Source organism: Drosophila erecta, unplaced genomic scaffold (genome assembly GCF_003286155.1).
Source record: "Drosophila erecta strain 14021-0224.00,06,07 unplaced genomic scaffold, DereRS2 tig00000000-arrow-pilon, whole genome shotgun sequence".
Lineage (NCBI taxonomy): Eukaryota > Metazoa > Arthropoda > Insecta > Diptera > Drosophilidae > Drosophila > Drosophila erecta.
Genome location: NW_020825194.1, coordinates 2,600,149 through 2,609,412, shown reverse-complemented (window position 1 = coordinate 2,609,412; position 9,264 = coordinate 2,600,149). Strand labels below are relative to the sequence as shown.

The 9,264-nt window shown below is 47.9% G+C and overlaps 3 protein-coding genes across 5 annotated transcripts; 2 read left to right on the top strand and 1 right to left on the bottom strand.

Moving 5' to 3' along the window:
• The first annotated feature begins 2,873 nt into the window (after window positions 1-2,873).
• Window positions 2,874-4,899, top strand: LOC6554658 (pickpocket protein 19). 2 transcript variants are annotated; one of them, XM_001981302.2, is made up of 7 exons: window positions 2,874-3,082; window positions 3,136-3,688; window positions 3,776-4,181; window positions 4,238-4,291; window positions 4,348-4,483; window positions 4,544-4,656; window positions 4,715-4,899. In XM_001981302.2, exons 1-7 carry the CDS (start codon window positions 2,874-2,876, stop codon window positions 4,897-4,899), a joined length of 1,656 nt encoding a protein of 551 aa, XP_001981338.2. The 2 variants fall into 2 exon arrangements, with proteins under 2 accessions (XP_001981338.2, XP_015009070.1); XM_015153584.1 differs by having other exon boundaries at window positions 2,874-3,091; window positions 3,154-3,688.
• Window positions 4,900-4,932: 33 nt separating this feature from the next.
• On the bottom strand, window positions 4,933-7,000 carry LOC26526171 (pickpocket protein 19). Its single transcript, XM_015153882.2, has 7 exons — window positions 6,800-7,000; window positions 6,078-6,732; window positions 5,721-6,021; window positions 5,612-5,659; window positions 5,416-5,560; window positions 5,251-5,357; window positions 4,933-5,196 (listed from the first exon to the last, which is right to left on the bottom strand). Exons 1-7 carry the CDS (start codon window positions 6,949-6,951, stop codon window positions 4,937-4,939), a joined length of 1,668 nt encoding a protein of 555 aa, XP_015009368.1. The 5' UTR covers window positions 6,952-7,000; the 3' UTR covers window positions 4,933-4,936.
• LOC6554657 (pickpocket protein 19) lies at window positions 5,345-9,060 on the top strand. Of its 2 annotated transcripts, XM_026980258.1 has the most exons (7): window positions 5,345-5,398; window positions 7,189-7,324; window positions 7,388-7,952; window positions 8,010-8,159; window positions 8,213-8,411; window positions 8,463-8,699; window positions 8,757-9,060. In XM_026980258.1, exons 2-7 carry the CDS (start codon window positions 7,212-7,214, stop codon window positions 8,861-8,863), a joined length of 1,371 nt encoding a protein of 456 aa, XP_026836059.1. In that variant the 5' UTR covers window positions 5,345-5,398; window positions 7,189-7,211; the 3' UTR covers window positions 8,864-9,060. The 2 variants fall into 2 exon arrangements, with proteins under 2 accessions (XP_026836059.1, XP_001981337.1); XM_001981301.3 differs by lacking the exon at window positions 5,345-5,398 and having other exon boundaries at window positions 7,164-7,324.
• Window positions 9,061-9,264: the final 204 nt, after the last annotated feature.

Here is a 9,264-nt window from a genome sequence, read left to right as displayed (position 1 = left end):
AATGTTGAAAATGCTGGCCCATCAATCAGCCAAACTGGCGAAATGGCGAAATGGCAAAATGACGGTTCGGGCTCATGGCTGGTAATCCGCGTAATATTATTAAATAATTAACACGCGTTACTGCGCTTGTTTATGACAGCTTAGCGACCGGAAGTGATGGCGCCCAGACTTTTGTCTTCCAGGATTTACCCGTCAAAAGATAAACGCAATTACGGAGCAGTTTTCGAGCATTTTGGGGCCGCACCAAAGACAAAGCCTTTGCGGCGCGGCGAAACATGCAAATTAGCGTGCCAGCGAACGAGTTAAAGTTCGCTTTTGAAAGGAATTTGCATATTTAAATGGCATTTTCGCCAGACACTTGACAGTCTAACTGGCAGTTGGCAACATTCAGTGGGTCCCGGTCCTTGTCCTTGTCCTGGTCCTGCTGCTCCTGCTCCTGCTCCATCTCCTTGATCCTGTCACTCCGGTGACAGTCGGTGCCTCGTCACGTTTCTGTTGGCTCATAAAAGTGAGATTGAATTTTGAACGGGTGGCCCACGAAAGTCGCTCCGTTCCCACGTTTCTGATTCGCAATCGACCTAACTTTCTGCCATCCCGGGTGTCTGTGCCTAATAGGCCACATGAACTTGAACCCCGCCACGAGTAGATGATGAGGATGATTCATGATGATGATGACGCCTCCGACGAGGATGCGAAATTGTTGCACACGCGCAGGGATACAAAGCCAAAGTTAGAGTGAAAGTGAAACTGAAAGTGTGCCCGAAAGTTTCTGGCCAAGGCGGAAGTCATTAACGTGTGTTCGGAGTCGATTAAGTGTGTCATGTGTGTGCGCTTGCTGGAATTTTATTTATAGCCGCTCATCAGCGGACTTTGCCCCACTGTGCATAGTGGGGAGCTGTGGCCCGCGACGATTTAATCAGCCGGATCGAAAGGGTTTTGTGTTAGAGGTAACTTAAGCTTAAAGTCACGGAGCATCTAAGTGGATGTCTGGATAATGCAGATAAAGTAGCAGCATCACGGAAAATCCGCGAAATATGTGCATAAGTTTGAGTAATTTGATTGTCCACACAAATCACTTGCAGTTGCGAACTAGTTTCACTGGCGTTTTGGCCAGTGATACACCCGAATTAATGGCCATCAATCAATGTTGAAAATGCTGAAATTGTCATTTCCCCGCTGAGCGGTTTGCAAGCCCAACTTCACCTGAAACCCCAGAGCATAACCGAAAATTCGAGGACGAGCACACAAATCAATTGGCATTCAGATTCTGAGCAGACAGTCGGGATGTTTGATTGACACCACGCTAATTGGCGTCCATTCGGGTTGTCCATAATGCCAGGATTAGCAGGAAACCACGTGTGCATCCTTGTGGGTGGAGTTATGAACCCAAAGGATCTGACGTGCTGTCCTTTTACCGGATAGACGTTATGTGGGAAAAAATGGTCCGAAAATGAATTTCCGTGCTTGTCTAAACTAATATTAAAGCTACCCATCAATTTACATTGAAAAATTTAAAAAAAATTTTTTTGCCATTTTTGCAAAAAATTGTGATGGTACCCCTTACAAAAAAATGAAAAATGGCCAAAAATTTTTTTTTACCTAATCATCAAAAAATTGATTGATTTCGATAGCTTAGGTTTTTAGCTGACTAAAAAAGTAATTTCCTACATTCAGAACCACTTTTAATTGGAAAAAATGGATTTTCTTATAAAAAAAACTGAAAAATGGGCAAAAAAAATTTTGTTACCTAATCATCAAAAAAATGGTTGATTTTGATAGCTTAGCTTTTTAGCTGACTAAAAAAGTAATTTCTTATATTCAGAACCATTTTTAATTGGGAAAAATGCATTTCCCAGGAACTTTTGGTACAGGGAATAATCTGTTTCGTCTGCTGATTACATTCATTTCCACCAACTAACTAACTTGGCTAATAACTGGGCGCTGGCATCATTGGAGCAGGGCCAACGCAAATGCAAGACGACATTATCCGCTTTGCCCCAAAAGTCGACTTTAATCCGTGGCGCTAAACACGCAACTGCAGAAAATCAAGTCGGAGAAACTCGGGCATAGTTTGTTGGCCAAATAAATCACGCAGCCAAGCCACCGAAATCCTGGCAATCGAAGAGGGCAACAATGTCAAAGCCAAGGAATGGGAATGGGAATGCACGCAATGACAAATCGAAAATATTTTCAGTTGTTTACACAAAACAATTCGGAGCGACAGACAATCGGAATGAAAGCTTGACAAAAATGTCCAACATCTTACCCAAGTTTTCCATTTGACCAGCACTCAATAAAAAGTAACACAGACTCCTCCGACCGCCAGTGGTTGGCACTTACACTGGGAGAAAACTGCTGTGCGGTGAAATAAATCCAAATAAATAAATCAAATTAGCGCGACATTCAAGCTTTCATTCAAAAATATGTACAAAATGCATGGAAAACGATTTGCTTTTTAGATTCTCTGAGATACTCGGAGTACTTCACCAGTTTTTCCGACTGCAGAAGCTCCTTTTAATGAACGAACAAACAGCAGAGCCAACGGAGGATTACGCCGCCAATGGACAGCGACTGCACCCCGCCATCCCGAATCGAGTTGAGTAAACAAGTGGCGCGTCCTTGTCCACTTTTAGTCCTGCCACCCGCACTTGCCGCTTCGAGTGTTAATTGTGTGCGTGATTTAAGCTTTGGCGGGGCAGGAGAGCCAGTCAAGATCCGGAGCCGCCCACCCGACCATTTCGAATAATTGCTTTTTGATTGAGTTCAATGCTGCGGAGGCTTTCCTCTGCGCTAACTTAAATTTGAATGTCCAATTTAATTGCACCCGTCGAGCGGGGCGCATCCAAGTATTTTCCTTGCTCCAAAGTGGAGCCATGTTCTATCCACTGGAACTGCCCAGAGTCCGTCGTCCACTTTTCAGGGACTATGGCGGCCAATCGGGACTCATCCCGACGCAGCGGCATGCCGGGAAGGGCAGGCGCTTGGGAAAACTGTGGCACTTTATGCTGCCATATCTCAAGGACTACGCAGAAGGGTCCTCCGTGCACGGCATAAGATATCTGGCGGATCCCAAGATGAGGAAGTTCGAGAGGTAAGCTGTTCTAAAAGGTCTTAACTTCTCGATTCAATCGCTAGCTGCACTTCACACTTCAGGCTGATTTGGCTGCTGATTTTGGTGGCCACCAGCATAGGTGCCATAGTGGTTTATGTGGACCTCAACGAACTTTACCAAAGGGTGCGCATACAGACCACCATTAGGAACACGATGCTCCCGATTTTCCGCATACCATTTCCCTCGATTGGCTTCTGTCCCAGGAACCGTCTGAACTGGATGGTACTCGAGAACGAGGCAGTGCATCACTTCCTGGGCGCCAACGCGTCTGCTGCCCAAAAGCATCTCTTCATAGAGTTCTTCACGGCGGCAGGCGATCCTCACCTGGCGCGCCTGAATGACATGTCCAACTTCTTTGAGAATAAAACTCTGTCTGATGAGCTCCACATGCTGGATCACCTCGACCTTCGCGAGGTCTACAAGTTCATCCAGTTCAAGTGCCAGGACTTGTTTCACATCTGCCACTGGCGGGGAAACCCAGTAAACTGCTGCGAGCTCATTGAGTATCAGTTCACAGAGTCCGGCTTGTGTTTTGTCTTCAACACGGAAATCAGTCCGGTATCGCGACAAAAAGCCGTGAGTAAACCCATACCAGGGATAACAATTAAGTAGTTATAAATAAGTTGGGATTTTAACAAAGTATCTGTGTGTCCGCAACTGCAGAAGGAGAACAAATACTATCCCCTGCGCACCCCGCAGTATGGCGAGGGTTCTGGCCTGGATGTCTTCGTGCGGCTCAACAGATCCTACATTCGTCCTGGGAAACGGGACATAAACGTGATGATCAAGCAGCCGCAGCAGTGGAGCGACGTGGTGCGCCATGTGCCACATGAGGCCCACACCAGGATCAGTGTAACGCCCCGATTCACAGTCACGGATGAGCGAACCCGAGCGGTGACTCCGGAGGTCAGGCGATGCATCTTTGCCGATGAGGTCCACAATCCGCACTACAAGAATTTTCCGGACTTCGACTACTGGGTGGGGAACTGCCGGAGCCGGTGCCACCAGGAACATGTCATCCAACTGTGCAAGTGCTCCCCCTCTATCTTCTTTCCCATCTCTGACAAGGGTAACTTGATCTTCTATTACGTGAATGAACTTCCTCATTATTTTGCAACTTCACAGATAACTTTACGGTGTGCAAAGCCTCGGACTTCAAGTGCCTCTACGACAACAGGGGTGAGATCTCTTCAAGGACATCTGACATGGAGTAATTTGACTGCTCTTTATCATAGTTACCTTCAGCATTGAACGGCATCCCGAGGAGGACGACTACGTTAAGAATCCCTTCAAGGAGAGCATGATCTGCGACTGCTTCACCAGCTGCACTCAGCTGATTTTCGACAGGGTGTTCACCACCACCACTTTGGAGTAAGTGAATCCTATGTGTCACCCACTAAAATTCTTAAAAATCTTTAAAATCCTGTGCAGTAATAATGAAACGGACACCGAGGCGGGCACAATGCGACTGGATATCTTCTACCAGTCCGGATGGTTCATCCAATATCAAACCACCATGAGGTTTACCTTTGTGGAACTACTGGGTAGGCAATGGCTGTCTTTTAAAGCTTCATCTTATGCTGTATTATTCTATCTTTTCAGCCAGCTTTGGTGGCATAATAGGGCTGTTTTTGGGAGCCTCCTTGCTGAGCGCCTTCGAATTGGCCTACTACTTCTCAATTGGCCTCTATTTGTACATTCATGACAAGAGAAAGTTGAAAAAGCCGCAACCCCGCGTTGTAACTATTCCATTTGGCCAGAGGAAAATAACGCCCATTAAGTTTTGACATTAAACATTTAATAAATTTCAAGCTGAAACCATCATTACCATGCATTTTTTCTGTGCTTAAAGGGATGCCGTAATTGGCTGTCACTAGCATCCTTGTGGGCAGCAGGAATCTCAACTTCGTTGCCGAGGTAGCCCTTGAAAGTTGACCACTTAACCTTCAGGTGCTTTAGTAAGACCCCATAGTACTGGTTGTCATACAGATGCACTGCGAGACCCACAGTGAGATAGTAAATCAGCTCGAAGGCACTCACCATAGAAGCCCCCAGGCAAAGTCCAAAGATGCCACCCAGATTGGCTGCGAATACAAGTACACCAGTTATATGACTGCCTAGCCAGCAAACTGCCTTACCAATTAGATCGATGATGGTGAACTCCAGGCTTGTGCGGTACAAAGGCGTGGTCTCCACTTGGTAGTGCACATCCACCCTGAAGAGTTTCTGCTGCGGATCCTTGGGTCTGCAAAGAATGGTTTCAGATATCTCAGGAAATCAAAGAAGGTGCCATTTGGGTCTACAGTTTATGGGCTGACAAGGGCAGAGTGGTGGTGGCTGTGTAATATTCGAGCAGGTAGCAGTCCACCAAGCAGGAGCAGGTCATTCCCAGCTTGGTGGCACTGAAAAGGGCATCCTCGTCCCTCCGCTTGTCGTAGCTGAAAATGTCTGCAACAGATGGGTATTATTTCCAGAATTAATGTCCTCCGTTTCTCCTACCATTGTGACGAGCCAGGCAGCGCAGGCTGACTGCATTGCATTCCGGCACTGAAAGAAAATATTAAGACTTAACAGAGTTATGAGCTGGCACAGTGAACTTTGGACTCACCCCGTTTGTTATTCAGGAAGAAAATGGGCAGGGAGCAGTTGCAGAGCTGGATTAGGTAGGATTCGTGGCATCTGTTGAGGCAGTTGGAGAGCTGAAAGGGCTTCCCATACTTCTGGGCCGAGTCATTGGAGTTCAGGTCGCCCTGCTCGTCCGCAAAGAGACAGTTCCTGCGCTCCGGCGGAATGCTGCGCGTGGAGTTGTCCGTCCAAGTGAGATCCGGACGGACAGTCACGTAGGTCTCGGTGTTTTGGGTCATGGAATACACGACGTTGCTGAGTTGGTGGGGCTTTTTGATCATTACCTGGGTATGGTTCCTTATAGCAGGTTAATACTTTACTTCCTGTCATTGATACTCACGTAGACATTATTATTTGTCTGCGAATCGGGTCGCCTAAAGCTGTCGTTCAGGATTAGATCAAAGTTCAAGCCCGAACTTTGACCTGCCTTGGCATTGTGCCTCGGATAGAAGTTATGACCCTCCTTCTGTTTAATTGCCTGGGAGCGTGGCGAAATATCCGAATTGAAAACCAAACAAAACCCAAACTCCGTCTTCTCCAACACGAAGTACTCGCAGCAATCGAAGGAGGAACTGCGCCACAGGCAGGACTTCGGTACCATGATATCCTCGCACTTGAGAGTCAGGAAAACTGCCAGTTCAGTGAGGTTCACAAAAGCCACTGCCTCCAGATTGTCGTTCTCCAGCTGGGCCAAGCTCGATAGGTAACTGCCAAAGCGAAGAGTTTCCATCCGGGAAACCAGCACGGTGAAACTTTCGAGCAATTCCACGCTGGGATTCGTCGGCAGGAACTGCTCCTTGGCCGCCTCCAGCTTCCTCCAGTTGATGCGGTTGTCCGTGCACACGGCCACGGCCGGAAATGGCACAAGGAATACGGGGTACTGGGGATCCTGCACCACCGTCTGCAGCTTCTGGGAAACGAATCGCTCGGAGAGCAGGAGGTAGAAAAAGAAGGACAGTGCGATGCTGATGATGAGCAGCCCGGACCAGATGATTCTAAAAGTATATAATATAAATGAAGAATATCTCTTTAGAAAATAGGTCTTAATGCTTATGAACAAACCTCTCCAAGTTGTGCAGGTTTGAATCGTACAAGTAGCGAACGCAGTGAATGGTGGACTTTTCGCAGTAGCTCCGAAAGTGGACCTTTAGCAAATCCACGAGACACTTCTCAGCTGCCTCCGTCGGCTTGTCCGATTTATCGCCACTGGCCATTCCGGTGACGAGTCACTCAATCACTGAGCTTTTGGCCGGAATGCGCGGAACCCTTTTATGGCCAGTTGACTTGTAATTGCAGCGGGCCAAGTTCCGCCGGTTAGCCCATCCATTATGGCTCACAAGCTTTGTAATTGAGTAGTTATGTTTCCTGCCATCGATAAGCCCGCTGACAGAAGTGGTTGTCTGCTCATTGATTAGCGCACCGAACTGCCAATTAGCGAGATTTTCCCACAGTCGCAGTTCGTCCGCTGGGTGAAATGAGTGCCACCGCCTGGAAGCCAGAGCCCGCCTCCGAGGCTAATGATGATGACCACGGGGAGTCGAAGAAGCAGAAGAAGAAGCAGGCGAATGGATGGGCCTCGACCAGGCGGTAAGTGATATTCACGACTGCCTACTACTTTTCGTATCCAGAAATAATCGCTTTTCCCCGCAGATACGCTAGAATACCCATGAAAATAATGGCCGCTCTGGCCACCGTCTATGTGAGCATGTTGTCCTCGGAGCGGTACTTCTACTACTGGGTGCAGACCTCCATCGAAAGGACCGACATGCACGTGTCCGAGATAGTTTTTCCAGCCGTGACCATCATCCCGATCCACTTCAGCAGCCTGAAAGCGGAGAAGCTCACCAAGGCCTACAATTTGGTTCAGTCCGTGATCTGGCAAACCCCGATGTCAGCCCACCTCACGGATGACAACTTCACGGAGTTCGCCGAATTGGACAACTGGAACATGACGAGCTGGGGAATCTACCAGTCGCTGCAGGTCAACTGCCGGCACTTCTTCATTGAGTGCCAGTGGCGTCGCAGGACCATGAACTGCTGCGACCTGTTCCGACCCACCAAGACCTTCAATGGCTTCGCCTTCGAGTTCAACTCGCTGGTGTCCTCGGGAAAGGATGACACTTGGCCCTGGTCCGTGGCTGCATCGGGATCCTACAGCGGGCTCTATGTGAAGATCAAACGGCAGCACAGTCTGTACACCTTGAATACCCTGGGGGTGAGTCCAATAGCACATAGATAGTAGGTCATGACATGGCAGTGATTACCACTCCAGGTGATAGTGCACGAACCCACTCAGCTGCTGGGCATGAGCATTGACTATTCCTCGGAGGACCGCATCGTGGTTCCGGTGGAACCACTCCGTTTCACTGCCGAACTGGAGGTCCGGGCCCGTCCTGTTCAAATGCGTCGTTGTTACTTTGCGGTTGGTTTTCTGGGCTAGAATTACTTAAACTCCATAACCAAATTTCACCCTAGAACGAAATCCCAAAGGGGCGGTCGCGCTCGGAGTGCATCTACAAGTGCCACTTTAACTACATCTTCAGCAAGTGCAATTGCTCCCTGGAACTGCCAGTGCAGGCCATCCTTGATGAAGCCAACATTACGGATGCAAAGCAAAGCAACGGGCGTAGAATTTGCGGTGTGAAGGATCTGGCCTGCTTCAATAGGCACAGACGTGGGTCTAATTCTAGGCTTAAGTCGTTGAAATATATAATGCATCTCTTAGTTTCCCTCTTTTCCATGAGCAACATCATCGAAGAGTCCCGGGATAACGTGTTCAACACCGTGGACTGTGGCTGCTTTCCCCAGTGCGATCACACCCAGTACCACACGTCGACCTACACAGAGAAGCTGAGCACCCACAGCAGCCATGGCGCGGAGGTGGAGATAGACGTGTATTTCCAGGAGGAGACCCTGTTCTCCTACCGCTCCATGCTGCGTTTCACGCTGATCGACTTGATGGGTGAGCTTGGAACCAATCACATGCGCGATGACATGTATCCATCCGCTCTACTTGCAGTTTCCTATGGAGGAATAGCCGGCTTGATTATGGGCATCTCGGTGCTGGGCTGCTTCAACAACATCTTGGATCACTTCGCCTGCTGTCGTCTACCACAAGGTTCCTAGGGCCAGCTGGGATCTCAGGTTCCCACACTTACCTGTAATCGAAGCGCACACAAAGGCACCACTCACCTGGTTCCTGGGATGGGCACATGTATGAGTCGAGAAAACAAAACCCATTCGGAGAACTACCTGCTCAGGCAGTGGAAAATTTTCAAGTGCAGTGCCAACCAGACCTAACAAACTATAGGCTTTCTCAGCTACACTCAGCAAAACGAATGAAATAAGAATGCTGTTTCTAAATCGCAGAAATTCATTTTCACTTTAAAGGAATTTATTTCCATAAGTAGCTTGCAACTTTGCCATAAATAAATAGTTAATAAATTCCGAATAAATGTACATGCATAATCAATCAATAAAATTCACAAATGAATGTCATTTCAAATACTTTCAATACTTTCTTGCAA